The 18,042-nt window shown below is 44.9% G+C and overlaps 2 protein-coding genes and 1 long non-coding RNA gene across 5 annotated transcripts; 1 reads left to right on the top strand and 2 right to left on the bottom strand.

Moving 5' to 3' along the window:
• The first annotated feature begins 378 nt into the window (after positions 1 to 378).
• LOC133489004 (glutamate-rich protein 6) lies at positions 379 to 8,396 on the top strand. Of its 3 annotated transcripts, none has more exons than XM_061797606.1 (13): positions 379 to 1,045; positions 1,143 to 1,244; positions 2,514 to 2,594; positions 3,650 to 3,711; positions 3,801 to 3,902; positions 4,981 to 5,067; positions 5,160 to 5,356; positions 5,436 to 5,488; positions 5,572 to 5,733; positions 5,882 to 5,963; positions 6,056 to 6,217; positions 6,325 to 6,544; positions 7,501 to 8,396. In XM_061797606.1, exons 3-13 carry the CDS (start codon positions 2,528 to 2,530, stop codon positions 7,756 to 7,758), a joined length of 1,452 nt encoding a protein of 483 aa, XP_061653590.1. In that variant the 5' UTR covers positions 379 to 1,045; positions 1,143 to 1,244; positions 2,514 to 2,527; the 3' UTR covers positions 7,759 to 8,396. The 3 variants fall into 3 exon arrangements, with proteins under 3 accessions (XP_061653590.1, XP_061653591.1, XP_061653592.1); XM_061797607.1 differs by having other exon boundaries at positions 379 to 668; XM_061797608.1 differs by lacking the exons at positions 379 to 1,045; positions 1,143 to 1,244 and adding an exon at positions 1,931 to 2,148.
• Positions 1,580 to 5,164, bottom strand: LOC133489007 (uncharacterized). The gene is made up of 2 exons (XR_009791789.1): positions 4,632 to 5,164; positions 1,580 to 1,878 (listed from the first exon to the last, which is right to left on the bottom strand). It is a non-coding gene; the product is annotated as an uncharacterized LOC133489007 (long non-coding RNA).
• selenot1a (selenoprotein T, 1a) lies at positions 7,779 to 17,492 on the bottom strand. Its single transcript, XM_061797611.1, has 6 exons — positions 17,261 to 17,492; positions 15,578 to 15,688; positions 10,537 to 10,663; positions 10,154 to 10,241; positions 8,754 to 8,920; positions 7,779 to 8,683 (listed from the first exon to the last, which is right to left on the bottom strand). Exons 1-5 carry the CDS (start codon positions 17,398 to 17,400, stop codon positions 8,796 to 8,798), a joined length of 591 nt encoding a protein of 196 aa, XP_061653595.1. The 5' UTR covers positions 17,401 to 17,492; the 3' UTR covers positions 7,779 to 8,683; positions 8,754 to 8,795.
• Between the last annotated feature and the right edge of the window lie 550 nt (positions 17,493 to 18,042).

Consider the following 18,042-nt stretch of genomic DNA (forward strand, 5'->3'; position numbering starts at 1 on the left):
TTGTGTTAAGTGATTTATTCAAGAGCATGATTTTTTAAATTGTGGTACAGTAATTTCTCCTCTCCCAGTGAGGTTTTATTCTACCTTGCTTTCTGTGAACACTAAATACTTTCCCTATGAATTAAGTAGGAAACGGTGGAAAATGCCGTTTTTGATAAACAAACGCAATTGATAAGCCTCAATGATATTTCCCTTATGCGGTGCTGTCCTGCTTGGGGTTCGAACTCAGGGGACCACCATAACCCAGGTTGAGAGTCGAACGCACCAAGCGGTGGGTTATTAGACCAGGGTGCTGGGTTAGTGGGTAGCAAGCTCTTTCCAAGGATTCCACTAGCTCTACTGTCCAAACCAAACTTGCCCTATACAAACTACAAAGTCTTTATCCAAACAACTATTTATATTTAAAAAAAGAAACACACACACACATTATGAATGGAGCCTGCATGAGGGGTTTCGATTACTGTCAAACTCCGAAGCACAATTCCCGAATCGGTCACGTGGTACAGCCGGGCAGCGAGACTTCCGACGTCATCACTTTCGGGTCCGCCCCTTAAATGACGCAAGCCTCGATACGCGCTTTGCGGAAACGCCCCCTCCATTACGCGACACACGCCTCGCAGACTCGGCATATCTCGCAACATCACTAATAAGAAGGAACCAACCCCAAGGTTAGGATTGCGACGTGGGTTTTTTTTTTTGGACCATTTTGACATCATACTCGCGTTTCAATAGCCTTTTATTTTGACGACGACTGCGTTTGTTTGTACGGCTCTACACCACAGTCCCTACTCCCAAAATGCTTGTCCTTCATTACGGTTTCAACTTTATTCGACTACAAATGGAAACAAACTACTTGAGAGATACTGTAGTGTCCCTTTGTAGTCTACGCAAGGGGAAAGAAATGTCCAAAAGTTGCATTATTCAGATAAGAATATTAATTTCCGTAAATAATTCTTCCATTGGCGCCATCTGCTGGATAAACCGTGTATGACACGATGCATCTGAACTGAAACTGTCCCCCAAAGGAATTGCTGACGTTTTCAAGGTGCCAAATTGAAAGTACAAATTTAGGGTTTACCGTACGATATTTTAGCCATTTGCTATTCTTGGTGAGTAAAGGGGGATGTCATTAATTTTTGCAGGTTCCAGCCACAAAATGTGCATCGAGGCCTCTCTCCGTGACAACAGACCAAAGTTCTTCTGCTGCTTAAACGTTCCAGAGCAGCCATCACATGGCATGCTTGGTTAGTTAATTTATTTTTTGCATAATAATCATTTGAAAATCATATTCATCGAATAGCAAAGTGAAGTTCTGGGTTCGAATCCCAGCTCCGGCCTTCCTGCGTGGAGTTTGCATTTAAATGTGGGTTTTGTCTGGGTACCTTCCTCCCACATTCCTAAAACATGCATGTCAGGTTCACCGAAGACTCAAAATTGTCCACAGGTGTGAATGTGAGGGTGAGGGTAAATGGTTGTTTGTCTATGTGTGTCCTGCAATTGACTGCCGACCAGTCCAGGCTGTACCTTGACTCTCACCCCAAAGTCAACTGAAATCACCGGTGACCCTAATGAGAAGAAGAAGAAGAAGAATCATCTTTTATTGTCATGAACATGCATGCATGCACACGAAATTTGTTCTCTGCATTTAACCCATCACAGTGAACACATACACATGTTAGTGGAACACACTGGAGCAGGGGGCAGCTGAAGCGCCCGGGGAGCATTTCGGGGTATCAGTGTCTTGCTCAAGGACACCACAGCCGTGGATAAGAAAACAGATAAATGGATTTAAAAAATCCCCCGTGATTGACTGGTGACCAATCCAGGGCGTAGTCCGTCTTTCTGTCAGCTGTGATAGGCTCCAGTTTACCTGCGAACCTATAAGGATAAAAAAAAAAAAATGGATGGATGGATGTTAATTTAAGGGGCTATTGATGTTGAAATCAGGTTAAGTTAAAAAACAATGAAGACAAATAATTAACTAGGACTAGCTACTAATTCACAGTCCTATCCACTGGACTACATCGTATCATATCGAATTGAGGTTGCTATGGTGTCATGTCACAGCCACAAGTAGTTCATCTCCATGGTTACGGTCAACAATAGAGGGTAGTATGAAGCATGATTGCATGCAGGCCTGGATCATGGGTAAGTTTACTTACACCATTGTATATCTGCACACGTTTGTCTTCTTTTCCACATTATGTATGATTATATGATCAAAATGTCTTGGGACTGACCATGACTGTTGAATTGCTATTTAAATGAGGTCGCCAGCTAATCGCGGGGCACACATAGACAAATAACCATTCACACTCACACTGACACCCATGGAGAATGTAAAGTCTCCAATTAACCGGAGAAATCGCACGCAAGTGCGTGGAGAACATGTAAACTCCAATCACAGGAAGAGATTCAAACCCAGGACCTTAGGACTATGAGGCAGACATGCTAACCACGTGTCTGTTGCGCTGCCCTGTGTGAAGACCCTCTTGTGCTAAATGTGTCTGCAGGATAGAAGCTTTGCATGACAAGCGACTGCAGTCTGCCGAGGAAGAAGAACAAACAGAAAAAGATGAGGTCCAGCTTTTCCAGTGAGTCTTCTCCAGTCATCCACACATACATTTGTTTTAATAACGAGGAGGGAAATCCATCCACAGCAGATATAAAATGTCTACACACCCCTGATCCAATGCCAGGTTTTTGTGATATAAAAAATGAGATCAAGAAATCATTTAAAAATGTGCCACCATGAATGTAACCTGTACAAGTCAAGTGAATTAAAAAAAAAAATCTATATATATTTGAGAGGGGAGGTAAAAATAACTTAGATAATCTGATTGCATAAGTGCAGACACCCTCTTATAACTGGGAATTTGGCTGAGTTCAGCATTAATCAATCACCTTCAAACTCATGTTAAATGGGAGTCAGGCTCCTGCTACCATTAAAAGTGCCTCTGATTAACCTCAAATAAACTTAAGTTCTTCTAGTAGGCTTTTCACATTTTTCTTTTTTCTTTTGCTTGCTAGCAGAAGCAGAAGATTTTTCATAATTCCCTCCACCGTGACTAAGGCCTCAGTTCCAACTTGAAAAGATTGTTTTTTAATTTGAGTTGTATAGGTTATAGTTCACATTATGGTGGAAAAAATATAAAAATTATTTATCTTGGTCTCATTTTTTTATATCTCAAAAACCTGGTCAAACAATCTGTTTGCCGACTGCTAATTTAAAAAAATGATCTCCCTTTGAAAGTAAAGTGAATTAAACCCATAACCTCAGAACTGAGGCAAATATGCTAACCACGAGCTAAACTTGCCACTAAAATGAACACATGCAATTGATATTTGAGTTACTGACCCTTGTTCTTTGCCAAAGTAAGTTGCATTTATAAATCCAGGGTTGTTATGACTTGGCTATCACTCGTCTCCTTCTGTGGTGGAATCCGAAATGTACATCACGCCAAAGAAAAAGCAAACACACATGGAGTTTCTTGATTTGCTGATGTCGTGTGAGACATTACCACGATGACAATTTGAAGTCCATGATTCGAGTCCCCAAAAAGGGTGGTTGAACTCCAAAATTGTACCACTTTTGGATGTGACTTTGGAGATTCCACTGTACCCTAAAATTAACATATTTTGCTCTTAGAAAATGCAGTTGCAAAGTTGGAACATGATATCTGCGAGCTCCTCCGTGACCTGAACAACTATGTAAGTAGGAACCTACCAGGCAAGATGTGACTGCCTATTGATATCATTTGGTTTATTATGTGCTTAATTAGAGGACATGCTCTCATCAGGCTTTCTGTGACACGCCCACCCACTGCATTCGAGCGGGAGTCCTGAGCTACCACCGCGAGTCTGACAACCCTCGACTTGCCATCACAGCCGCCCATTTAGAGGTATTCAAATGAAATGGACTGTTGAGTCAGCCTGTAAAGGGGACATATCATGGAAAATAAACTTTGTAATGGTTTGTATAGGAATAGTTGAGTGTCTGAAGTGCCTGCTCACCAATCAAGTGTGAATTTATTTGTTTCTATTTTCTGAAAACGTGTCCGTAAATATACCACACACTATGATTCCAAATTACTAGTTAAATATACTGTAATTTCAAACTCATGCCACTTAGAATAAATGGCCTAGAGATTATTTGAATTAGAAACAAAATGTAGCGGAATTGCACAAGTAACTGTGTTGATGACTCTCTGTAACTTTCTATAACAACCCAGGCAAATCTTAGCTCTGTATAAGAATAAGAGTATAAGAGTTTTTGGGAAACTCCTCAAGTGTCCCATTCATTACATCATTGCTGTTGCATAATTACAACGTACCAGATTAACGTCAACTGGTGGATTTTCCGTGATATTGTACAAATAACTATATTGATATTTTTGCCTCACAACTCAGGAATTAGTATTTGTTCCAAAAAAATCAAAACATTACTCCTGAAATGGAAAATCATTTTTATGTCTTGGTACAATGCATCATGGAATATATTGCTTTTCTCGCGACCATTGGATGTTTACTACTTTTCAAGATAACATTATGGGATACATTGAGGGTACTATATAAAAGATAATCAATCACTCACAATAAATTCCAACAGCACTACAAAATGGTAAACTCACCATAGTGTTTCGTTGATCGGGATTGATTTCCAACACAGCCAGTGTTTGCTGGAGACTTGATTTTGTAATGGTTATATAATTCCTCTGTTTATTTTGATGAAAGTGAATTACAGACATTCATTCATTTTCCGTACCGCTTATCCTCACTAAGGTCGCGGGCGTGCTGGAGCCTATCCCAGCTATCTTCGGGCGAGTAGCGGGATACACCCTGAACTGGTCGCCAGCCAATCGCAGGGCACATAAAAACAAACAACCATTCACACTCACATTCACACTTATGGGCAATTTAGAGACCTCAATTAAGAGACATGTTAAGAAAAACATGTATCTTTTAACACTGTGTTCTCAGGCTCCATTCGAGTATCCAGGAAAGTGTGAATACTGCCACCGGAACGCCCGGCCTGTGCTGGATGTGAGATGGGAAGACGAGCTGGAGGTTAGGCAGAGCAGACGCCGGATGCGTATATTCCTATCGGGCGCTCCGTCGGGCACTGCTCACACCCAACCGTTTGTGCGTCCCCCCCTCAGGCGGTGCCGGGCTTCTGCTGTGCCCAGCGCAAGATGCTTTGCATGGCCCTGGTGAGGAAAAGGCCTTCGGTAGAGGCCGAACTGGAAGAGGAGAGCGTGAGGCCCAAAGACAAGCCCTCCGACTTGGCAGAGGCGCTGCTCAGCGGCAGAGAGAAGAAAAACACAAAAAATTTTACAGACCTCTCACGTGGACTAATGTAGGAGTTTGAACAAAAACACAAAGGCTGGAACAGACACTAACAATGTGAGGCTAACATAAGAAATGTCTTTTGTCAGGGAGCTAGCAGACTTGAAGAGAGACGACGACGCCTCCCAAAAGGCAGAACCGAGTGGGTTGAGAAAGACATTCCACCAATCATCCATTTTGTTCAGGGGAAGTAGTGACCTAAGATTATTGTCTGTTGGCCCACAGCCCAGGAGACAAAGATCCTCAGCTTCCGGCTCGCTGGTTCCGCGGAAGAGGGAGGTTGGACGCTCAAGAATGTGCCCGAGAACGTTGTGCAACTCAAAACGGAGGAGGCCAGAGAGTCCATTTGTGACCACAAGCCACCTCTGTTTGGCATATGTCATTTTAAGGGGAGAAAAACACAAACTCTCACTCTCACTCGCACACGCAGTAACTGATGCACCCGTTCACGTTTGCATTTTTACTTATGCTCTCAAACTAACTTTTACACTCACATGTGCTTTTGCGCACTAATTGTAACAATTTCTGCATTGACAGGATGGGGAATTTCAACAGAAGTTTTACATGGATGGCAAACCCTTTCTCAACATGTTCCCAGATGGCTCTGCTCAGCTCTTGTATGCAAAATAATAGCTTTATCACAGTCTAGTATACCTTTTTGTGCATAAGCAATCAAAGTTGTGCTTGTCATCCTCACTGTTGCTGACAGTTATCCGGGAGAACTCTTGGCTCTAGTGTTTGTTATCACCAAAGACAAGGAAAAGGTTTGCATCGTGTATGACAACAACCACGTGACGCCCCACGGAGCCATCAGAGCCATCTTCCAGTCTAATGGCAAGGCAACGTGTTACCACAGCAACGGAAACATATGGTAAACTGATGGTAAAAATAAATATTGACGTTTATTAGTTTTGCTCTAACCCTGGGTTGTATCTAAATACGGAAAGCCCATTTATACTAATTCTCCGATTGCTTTAGGTTGAGTCTAAACAGAGCTGGCGGTCAGTGTTTGGATGAGATGGGCGCCAGGATCCGTCGCTGGAGCTGGAAAACGCTTCCTCCCCCTCACCTGCCTCCTCTCTTCCTGTCCCTCAATAAGAACGTTGGGGTGCGGGTCCTGGGGAAGGATCAAATTTTTGTCTCCTTCCTGGCTAATGGTCAACAGGCACGGTGTAGTGTGGGTAGCTGCAGCGCTCAGGTAACACCAACGTATTCTCTTAAATCAAAGTTGGGGACCAGCCATTCGTATTCTCATTGGGGCAAGAGATGCGGTACATCCTGGGCTGGTCACCAGTCAATCACAGTGCACAAAGACAAACAAGTATTCACACCTATGGACAGTTTAGTCTTCATCCATCCATTTTTAACACCGCTTATCCTGGTTAGGGTCACGTAGAGTTTAGTCTTCAATAAAGTTACCGGAGTATACAAATTTCAAAAACAAACTAGTATATCATATTATATATACGATGAAATTAATTCAGAGTACAAACCCTTGAAATGGCCATAATCTTCCTAAAAGGGTCATTTTCAACTCAAAACATCAGACTATATGGGTAACTTTCACCTGCATCCCGTCATGCTAAACTGATGGATTTGGTGTCGATCGTTGAAACTGGCATTGTTTTTACCGCTATAAGATGTATTTAAAGCCTACCCCTTTACCGTTCCCTACGCAAAATTACAACAAGTGCAAAACAAAATATATGCATACTATAATGTAAGGACAAACTCCGCAGCATACACATACTTATATGTACCAAATATAAATACTTAAACTTACACACACCCCCAACATACCCAACTATTGTTTCCTATATTTTGAAATGTACCCCTTCCCTTCATACCCCAGACCGTGGATAAATGCTTGATATGTTAAAGCCCTCGGAAATGCCCAAAATAAAACCTCAGAGGAACTGGTATAAAACCGCCAAATGCTCTGAATATACCTTTTTCATAAACTTAGTACAGCCCTTAAGAGGACTTCATAAAAATTGATAGAATGGGTGGAAAAGATTTTTCCCTAAGTGCTCAAAACCTTTTGGAAAATGAATTCTCTGATGCATATTTTCAAATAAATATCTCCCAATTTAGTATAATGGACATGTAAAAATAGAGACTGCTCCATTAAAGAGCGATGTGCCTTCCCCGCAGTGTAAATGCACAAGACAGATGCCTACAAGCGGACCATCGCTGCTGAAGGACGAGCTGTTTGTGCTGGCCGCCCGAGTGAAGATCCACCTGTGTATCCAGCATCTCAACTGGAGTCTTCTGACACCACTGCACCAGAAGAGCACGCCGCCCCCGAGCATCCGCGTCTTCGGCAAAAAACTCCTGGAAATCAGCACCAACGTCCTGATGAGCCAGCACGAACGAGCCTTCATCAGGGGCTGCCTTCAGGACTGTCTCTAATAGAAGAAGACCCCCGCTGCTTCATAGTTACAATAGGTTTTTAATTCATCATATCAACTCATTCCAAGTTATGCAAATATAAAAATTACTCAGAAATCATAGCAAAAACGTAGTCTCTCAGTGTTAGTTGGACAACAGCATGACAAGTTTTTTTGTTTGTTTTTTTAACAGGGCTTAGCTACTTTGACAATAACCTTTTAGTAATTCTACAGGGTGTTCAGAAGGTCACTGCATTTACCCATTATTAAGACATGTTTCAATATAGACAACGGGAGGTACATAATCTATTCAGTCTCATAACTGTGTGCACATTGCACGTAAACTATAAAGACAAGGTGGATCCACAGTTTGTGTCCACTTATTCCTGCAATGTAGGCAATATGGGGAATTAGCACTGAAGTGCAGGGATCCCTGACTTCAGCCCTGGATTAGCAGACAGCACTCTTGTCTGGAACGGCTACCGTCTGGATAATGTATTTAAGTTGACAAAGCCATTTACAAGCTTGAATATATCCACTTTGAATTTTGACTTGTTTCAATATAGAATATAGGAGGTACATGTTTTCTATATTAAAACATGTTTGTTAATAAAAATAAGTGCACAGTGACTTTCCAAACACCTTGTACATTTGGCTCAGTGGCAAAAATGGCGTTTTATTAAAGACTACTGTATACGCAACCATGTAAAATCTCCTAATTTTTATGTCTGCTTTGACATGATGAGAGTGAATCGTACAAGAAAATGACCGGTTGGTTGGCTGGCAGTGTCGCCAACAAGCCCACTCGGGCGTCGGGGGCGGGCCATCTCTAAGGGGCGTGCTGACGACGATGTGGGAGCATCCAGTCTGCGCCAGCAGTGGTCCTGCCTTCAGTGCAGACCTTCATAAACATCACGTCACAGTCCCTCGAGAGGCCCACCTCAAACCTGGACGGGAGGACAGCGCGGGTGAGACGGGACAGAGACGGGACCAGTTGAAGAATGGAAGCGGCCTTACGTGGAGGTGCTTTTGGCTGCGGCCACACGGTGAGGGAGGCTGTTAGGAGTGGTGGAGCGGCCTTGTGTTCATGTGAACGTTCATCTTCATCTCATTGTCCAGGATTTGCACCAGCTGCTGCATGGAGGGCAGGCGGCCCGACTCCAGTTTGGACCATACTGGCACATCTACACACACACAAAGAAAAGCCACACATGTAGCTCGGGCTTTAGCTATCGAATATTCTTAGAATCGAGTAGTCTACCGAGTTTCCCATCGATTAACTGGATAAAAAAAGGTGGAGGTATTTTGTCCACTTGGGGTCACCATCCTCACATTCTACTGTCGTTTCTATGACTTTAAGTGTGTATGGCTTTCGCATTTGCTTTCTTACTGTTTGTTCAATCAAGCCATTGAAAGTCCACCAGCGGCTACGTCCGGGATTATCCGATTAATACTTTCAGACCTACAAGTCTCCACAGATCTAATTGGGATGCAACGGTATACGACTAAACCATGATAACATTTTAAACTGTAAAAGTGTCAATTCTTGCTATTGTCAGTACTGTAATTAGCGCAATTTGTTTGGCTTGTTTGACCGTCGCCTCATTCTAAGCGTAAACGAACACGTCACGTAAACTACAAAGACCACAGGAGTTTGTGTTTACTCATTCCTGCAACCTAGGGGAAATAACCACGAAGTGCGACTATCTATCCCTGACCTCAGCCCTTGAGTAGCAGACAGAGCTCACTCTGGAACTTCAAGCGGGAGCAGCCAAGGCCTGTAACACGTGTTCGAGGTGGCAAAAAGTCTTTTAGAAGTGTGATTATAGCCAACATGAATTGAGACATGAGCGCCTTTTGAATATTATCAGCTCAAGATTTTACTTGAAATGCTATCCCAATGACGGCAAATCTGTTCATTTGTGTATGGTGGAGCCTGATGGAAAATAAAAATGTTTAATTAATGCTTATGTCAAACCAGTAAACCAGTGCAAATATTGTTATTTGATTAAAAGGAGAATAATTAATGACCAAGGTTCTAATTATATTTTATAATCCAACCACTTTAGATGTCTATCTCCGTGTTTTTAGTACATTTTGCTGGGTTTCACTTGCATGAAAATACAGTTAGGGTGTAATTCACATATTTATGTCAAAAAGTACATAGGGTTGCTGATCTCGTCATTTTTTTAATATTCAAAATGAAGCATGTTGCAAAGCTTTTGTGATTTTTTGGGTCATTTTTCTTTTGGTAAAATATTGTGATAATATCGACCAATAATCAGAATCATTTTGGTCATGATAAACGGGATATAAAATGTTCATACCATTTTACTTTCAAGAAGTAGATGCTCTTTGTTTCAGTGTTTTTTTTTCCCCGGGCTTCTACCTGGTAAGAAAAGTCCAAAGGTACTTACCGTTCAATGTTATTTCAAAAGCTCCTGTAGACATCAACTGGTTTTCAATCATGTTGCTGAGGAAGAACACCATCATGCATGCGTAAATCTGAAAGAAATATTGAAATACAATTGGATTAAATGGAAGGCTCCTTTAAGAGCAGGTTGCCAATCATAACACTCACTGCCTCTTCAGAGCCTTTAACACAAATGTAAGCCCTGACAGAAGATCAACCGCAAACATTACACAGGAGACAGGCTAATTAAATCCCATAGAGCTTGACATGTATTTGAAACGCAACACGTTCTTCAGTCAACACCCTTGAGGATATACACCAACTAAAGTAACCAAAAAGCAGACTACGATCACAACAATAAACACTGTTACATACGTACAAGCTTACCTTATTTCCCTGGCCCCACTCCCAGACCCCCGGGGCCTGTACGCCAAAAAGGGCAAATGGATCCTTGCCAACAATGATCATCCCGATCACCAGTAGTTTGAAGACAGACAAAAAGGAAGCAATGTGCCTGGCAAAAGGACAACAAACAAAAAAACAGCTTTTCAACACCAGCCATGTTGAACATGCCATTATGCATTTGACTTCCTTCATGTTATCTTCATGCATATGACTCGCTTTGATAACGCACTTAGGGCACATGCACAATACCAATACATCTAGATATCTGACAAGATTAAAAATTTGCATTTTCCCCAACAAGCAACAGTTGTGAAATAAATATACTGAACAAATTCAATCGAATACCAATTCCAAAATGGTGTCATGCATATACAGCAGTAAAAACACAAAATCTTGTCCTGGAAGTGATTGGGCTTGACAAATGAGTTCATTCTTTTCGATCCCCAGTGTGTTTATTAGCAGCTCAACTAATAGGGACTCCTTGGGTGTCATTAACACACCACGCGACGGAAATAGTATCATATTGACTTGCTTACTATGGGCTAAAACGGCGACTCCTAACTGGCCCTGTTTTTGGGTGGGTCGCAGAAAATTAAAAAGCAGACATTGACAGTAGCAACGTGACAAGTGGCCGCCATCTTTGTGGAATTTTCAGGGGTGAAAAAACGTGCTATAACAAAACAATTAGCGAAATAATTTCGGCCTGCACGAGCTATTGGTCTAAATTTTTAACAAAAACTTCCCACCAGAGTAGACAAAATGAGACAGTTGAGGAGATATGTTGAGGAAAAAAAAGTTGCTGTTTTTTTAATCAGGTTTTCTTTAGACATTGTCACAAAAACATTATCCAAAAAGCATTTTATTTCTGACAAAAAAAAAAAATAATAATAAGAAGAATTCTATTTCTCCGGAACTCATCATCACATTTTCAAAATGTTTGCTGCGTTTTACTTGGGTGAAGTGGCTGTTCCAACCAGACTAAGCATTTTGACAGACTGTTACTTTTTGGAAAACATGTCACATTGCTATTGAAAGGGGGCATATTATGGAAAAACATACATTTTAATAAATTGCATAAAAATCCATCCATCCATCCATCCATTCTCTACCGCTTATCCGGGTCGGGTCGCGGGGGCAGTAGCTTCACCAGGGACGCCCAGACTACCCTCTCCCCAGCCACTTCATCCAGCTCTTCCGGGGGGATCCCGAGGTGTTCCCAGGCCAGCCGAAGGATGTAGTCTCTCCAGCGCGTCCTGGGTCGTCCCCGGGGTCTCCTCCCGGTGGGACATGCCCGGAACACCTCACCAGGGAGGCGTCCGGGAGGCATCCGAATCAGATGCCCCAGCCACCTCATCTGGCTCCTCTCAATGCGGAGGAGTAGCGGCTCTACTCTGAGATCCTCCCGGATGACCGAGCTTCTCACCCTATCTCTAAGGGAGAGCCCGGACACCCTGCGGAGGAAACTCATTTCGGCCGCTTGTATCCGGGATCTTGTTCTTTCGGTCACGACCCACAGCTCATGACCATAGGTGAGGGTAGGAACGAAGATCGACCGGTAAATTGAGAGCTTCGCCTTTCGGCTTAGCTCTTTCTTTACCACAACGGACCGATACAAAGTCTGCATCACTGCAGACGCTGCACCGATCCGCCTGTCGATCTCCCGTTCCATTCTTCCCTCACTCGTGAACAAGACCCCAAGATACTTGAATTCCTCCACTTGGGGCAGGATCTCATCCCCGACCTGGAGATGGCATGCCACCCTTTCCCGACTGAGGACCATGGTCTCAGATTTGGAGGTGCTGATTCTCATCCCAGCCGCTTCACACTCGGCTGCGAACTGCTCCAATGAGAGTTGGAGGTCACGGCTTGATGAAGCCAACAGAACCACATCATCTGCAAAAAGCAGAGATGCAATACTGAGGCCACCAAACCGGACCCCCTCTACGCCTCGGCTGCGCCTAGAAATTCTGTCCATAAAAGTTATGAACAGAATCGGCGACAAAGGGCAGCCTTGGCGGAGTCCAACCCTCACCGGGAACGAGTCCGACTTACTGCCGGATATGCGGACCAAACTCTGACTCCGGTCGTACAGGGACCGAACAGCCCGTATCAGGGGGTTCGGTACCCCATACTCCCGAAGCACTCTCCACAGGACTCCCCGAGGGACACGGTCGAACGCCTTCTCCAAGTCCACAAAACACATGTAGACTGGTTGGGCGAACTCCCATGCACCCTCGAGGACCCTGCCGAGGATGTAGAGCTGGTCCACTGTTCCACGGCCAGGACGAAAACCACACTGCTCCTCCTGAATCTGAGATTCGACTTCCCGACGGACCCTCCTCTCCAGCACCCCTGAATAGACCTTACCAGGGAGGCTGAGCAGTGTGATCCCCCTGTAGTTGGAACACACCCTCCGGTCCCCCTTCTTAAAAAGGGGGACCACCACCCCAGTCTGCCAATCCAGAGGCACTGTCCCCGATGTCCACGCGATGTTGCAGAGGCGTGTCAACCAGGACAGCCCCACAACATCCAGAGCCTTTAGGAACTCCGGGCGAATCTCATCCACCCCCGGGGCCCTGCCACCGAGGAGCTTTTTAACTACCTCGGTGACCTCAAACCCAGAGATAGGAGAGCCCGCCTCAGAGAACCCACACTCTGCTTCCCCATGGGAAGGCGTGTCGGTGGAATTGAGGAGGTCTTCGAAGTATTCTCCCCACCGACTCACAACGTCCCGAGTCGAGGTCAGCAGCGCCCCATCCCCACTATACACAGTGTTGGTGGTGCACTGCTTTCCTCTCCTGAGACGTCGGGTGGTGGACCAGAATTTCCTCGAAGCCGTCCGGAAGTCTTTCTCCATGGCCTCACCGAACTCCTCCCATGCCCGGGTTTTTGCTTCAGCGACCACCAGAGCTGCATTCCGCTTGGCCAGCCGGTACCCATCAGCTGCCTCAGGAGTCCCACAGGCCAAAAAGGCCCGATAGGACCCCTTCTTCAGCTTGACGGCATCCCTCACCGTTGGTGTCCACCAACAGGTTCAGGGATTGCCGCCACGACAGGCCACAGCTCCGGTCGGCCGCCTCAGCAATGGAGGCGCGGAACATGGTCCACTCGGACTCGATGTCCCCCGCCTCCCCCGGAACATGAGCAAAGTTCTGTCGGAGGTGGGAGTTGAAACTCCTTCTGACAGGGGATTCTGCCAGATGTTCCCAGCAGACCCTCACAATACGTTTGGGCCTGCCACGTCGGACCGGCATCTTCCCCCACCATCGGAGCCAACTCACCACCAGGTGGTGATCAGTTGACAGCTCCGCCCCTCTCTTCACCCGAGTGTCCAAGACATGCGGCCGCAAGTCCGATGACACGACCACAAAGTCGATCATCGAACTGCGACCTAGGGTGTCCTGGTGCCAAGTGCACGTGTGGACACCCTTATGCTTGAACATGGTGTTCGTTATGGACAATCTGTGACGAGCACAGAAGTCCAATAACAGAACACCGCTTGGGTTCTGATCGGGGGGGCCGTTCCTCCCAATCGCGCCCTTCCAGGTCTCACTGTCATTGCCCACGTGAGCATTGAAGTCCCCCAACAGAACAATGGAGTCCCCAGCGGGAGCGCTCTCCAGCACCCCCTCCAAGGACTCCAAAAAGGGTGGGTACTCTGAACTGCTGTTTGGTGCATAGGCACAAACAACAGTCAGGACCCGTCCCCCCACCCGAAGGCGGAGGGAGGCTACCCTCTCGTCCACCGGGGTGAACCCCAACGTACAGGCGCCGAGCCGGGGGGCAATAAGTATACCCACACCTGCTCGGCGCCTCTCACCATGGGCAACTCCAGAGTGGAAGAGAGTCCAACCCCTCTCGAGAGGACTGGTACCAGAGCCCCAGGTGTGTGTGGAGGCGAGTCCGACTATATCGAGTCGGAACTTCTCGACCTCACACACCAGCTCGGGCTCCTTCCCTGCCAGAGAGGTGACATTCCACGTCCCTAGAGCCAGCTTCTGTAGCCGGGGATCGGATCGCCAAGGTCCCCGCCTTCGGCCACCGCCCAGCTCACACTGCACCCGACCCCTATGGCCCCTCCCACAGGTGGTGAGCCCACGGGAAGGGGGACTCACGTTACTCTTTCGGGCTGTGCCCGGCCGGGCCCCATGGGTGCAGGCCCGGCCACCAGGCGCTCGCCTTCGAGCCCCACCACCAGGCCTGGCTCCAGTGGGGGGCCCCGGTGGCCCGCGTCCGGGCGAGGGAAAACGAAGTCCATTGTTTGTCGTCATCATTAGGGGTCTTTGCATAAAAATAGTTTTCAAAAATAAAACAAGTGACCCTCACGTAGCCAGTCAATGAGGTCATGTGCTTATGACACCATTAAAAAAGCAAGTGCAGACAGGATCAGTCAAATATAGTCAGTTCTATGAAATGATTGAAAATCATTCCATCCAGGATTTTGTATACAAGCTCATATTTCACTCATTGTGCCTTCAGTCTCTCCAGGGAGATGCTCATGAATTTGTTCTTCTGCCTTCGAGAATAAAGTCTTTGTTATCAGACCATCTTGGAGTTTTTTCCTATTGGACTTTTGTTTCTTTTCAACTCCAAGGGACTCAGGATTCTTTTTTTTTTTTTTTTTAATATTGGAAAATCTTAGCCAGATTTTTGACATCAGAGAAACTTTTCCTCTTTGTAACTTAAGATCTAGAATTTGAATTAAGGTTTTTGGATGCAGAGGACAGATGGGATCCACACTTCATCTGGAGCAGCCTGCAGTCCCTGCCAGCCTAAACTCAGTTTTCCTGACCTCTTTAAATTGAGCAAGAAATTGGGTAATTGGGGTATTTTCACCAAAGCATGTCAGACATTTTATTTGAGACCTGAGAATTGTAAATCAGGAAAGAAAACGCTTAATATGCCTCCTTTAACTCAGCTTGCATGAGAATTTCTTCAATAGACAATAATCCGGGTCGTTCTTCCAGACTGCTTTAACAAAGCAGCTTACAACCCGCTCGTGACTCCTCAGATAATCTCTTACCGATAGGCGGGGATGGGAAGGTAGTTCTCCCCCTCGATGCGGATGTCCGGGTACCGCTGGTACAAGGCCTGCGTGTACTCCTCAAACACCCGCTTGTACCCTCAGGAGATGCTGCAAGGACAAAAACATGCGGTTTTACATATTTTACACAGGTTGCAGACACCACTGTGGCTACTTTTCACGCTCCAGTATAAACTTTAACCTGGAACTCTCACATAGCTAACTTCTCTTGAGATCATTTGTTGATGCATTCAAAGTGCTCCATGTATCTTAACTAGCAACAATGCAAATATGGGCTGGAACATCCTTTTCTCATTTCACATTAACTAGTAATTATTTGCATGTTTTTCTCCATCAATGTTTCCCAACATTTATTTAGCTATGGCGCAAATGTTTCCATACAAATATTTACAGTATTTTTACTTGTTACAAACAGCACATGATGAACTAGTTTGCACAAGGGCGTAGGAATATGTCATCATGCATTAAGATCAGCTACTGTCATATTCAGTGGCAGTTTCTGGCATGAATAATATGTGCGGCTGCACAAGGCGGCATCGGTTGGTGGGCAGGAAGGTGCCCCAAAATAAAAATTTTAAAAAAAGTTACATAAAATGGAAACACGTCTGTAAAGTATGTATTTTTAAATGCAAATACTGACAGCCGAGCGGGCTCCCACACACTCGCAGTACGACAAGCGAGGAGGAACACTCTGAAGCAGCTGCGGAATCAGAAGGCAAATCCCCAATACATTTCGATCTCAATCATTGGCGTTTGTATGGGGAATTTGAACACCTTAATGGGCTCGCCCACTGGACAAGGTTGCTTTCACGTTTCCTGTCACTGAGGCTAGAGCAGAGAGGACCTTTTCAAACTTCAAGTTGATAAAAACCTCTTTGAAGTCAACCATGTGCCAGGAACATTTAACTGGCTTTAGCATTCTAAGCATCAACCACAGTTGGGGAGCAGATCACACGAAGGCATCGTACAATATTTTGCAAAGGGCACTTTTACTTTTGAAACAAGTAAGTCATCCTTTATATCAAAGAAATTTAGCACACAATGAATCAAAACCAAAATTATTGCAATAACCTTCCATGAGGTTTTTTTTGTGCAATGCAAGTTTTTTTTTTTTTAGTAAATTCTATTTACTTCCCTATTTGTCATTATTCTTTACTGTTCTCTATTCTCATTTGCTTATAATTCCGGTTTTTTCAAAACAATATAAAGGTCCATTACAGTATGTTTTTCATTGGTTTGCCATTCAAGCAAAGACCGCCAATGGCCGTACTTACTATTTGTCATTTAGTTGTTTTATATTTAAAGACTACAGGTGTTTTTCGCACACAAATATTTACTAAAATTATCGCTTGACGACTGCGTTAGCGTAGATCAGTCATAAGATTACGAATGGTACCAACGTTAACATTCGCTTTACGTCGCCGCTACATCGTAAACCGAGGAACACTTTAAAAGAGCCTCTACAGGAACTGACATGAAGTAGATAAAACACTCGCCCTGAATTACAAAGTTTTAACTACTTGGTCAATTATTTACTCGCGCCAGTCGAAGGTTAAGAGTTTAAAAAGACGCTAGACGCGCGAGCTTTTTACGAACGGCTAGCCATAGCGTCGCCGTTATCGTGCTAGCTCGCGATGACTCGCCACATTTCGCCTCGCTTACCAAATCTGGAACTTGAGCAAGGGCCCCGCGGCGAACTGCATTTTCATCTTCTTCACGCCGCTGCTGTCCCCTGACGCCGCGAAGCACAGCGACAAGACACCCAGAGCGAGGAAGGAGAAGCGAAGCCACTTCATCGCCATTTCTTTTCCGGGGTGGTGCGTTATCCACCCCGACCGAACCAGAGTGAGTGACAGTGGAATCGGTTGAGTTCTTATGGATGGATTGGTCCCTGGACTTCTTCTCCAGCGAATCAAGACTTAAAATCTATTGCTTCGTAACTGTAGCACCACCTAGCGTCGAAATCCTCCCGGTGGGACGTGCACGGAAAACCTCACCTATGGTCACGACCCACAGCTCGTGACCATAGGTGAGCGTAGGGAATTAATCTTAATCTTTATTTAATAAGGACTGGGTTATGTTTGTAGGAACATTTACGGGTAACATTAATATTAACCCGTTGATAATGTTAGTTCATTATTTTTGTTAATTCCGTGGTTCTATGAAGGCAATTTACTCGTAACTGAATACCAGAATGCTGCGTGATTGGTGGAGAATAAGGAAGCGAGACAAGTGATGCGTTCTGGTACACACACATATGAGAGAGAGAGAGAGAGAAAGAACACATTATAGCGGTCTGGCTAACCGACATGCCTACGTGGCGGCCATGTTGGAGAGGTCGACGTTCCCATCAAAAGCAATGCATGGGCTTCGAAACTATATCATAACTTGCTCAATTTTCTCAACAGTCAGTCCACACCCATGGAATACGCTGACGACCTCCC

Source organism: Phyllopteryx taeniolatus, chromosome 14, assembly GCF_024500385.1.
Source record: "Phyllopteryx taeniolatus isolate TA_2022b chromosome 14, UOR_Ptae_1.2, whole genome shotgun sequence".
Classification (NCBI taxonomy): Eukaryota; Metazoa; Chordata; class Actinopteri; order Syngnathiformes; family Syngnathidae; genus Phyllopteryx; species Phyllopteryx taeniolatus.

Coding starts and splice junctions, on each gene's coding strand:
- LOC133489004 (XM_061797606.1), top strand. CDS start 2,528: ATGACAAGCGACTGCAGTCTGCCGAGGAAGAAGAACAAACAGAAAAAG. Junction 5,489..5,571: donor CTCCCAAAAGGCAGAACCGA/GTGGGTTGAGAA, acceptor GTTGGCCCACAG/CCCAGGAGACAAAGATCCTC. Junction 6,545..7,500: donor TGGGTAGCTGCAGCGCTCAG/GTAACACCAACG, acceptor CCTTCCCCGCAG/TGTAAATGCACAAGACAGAT.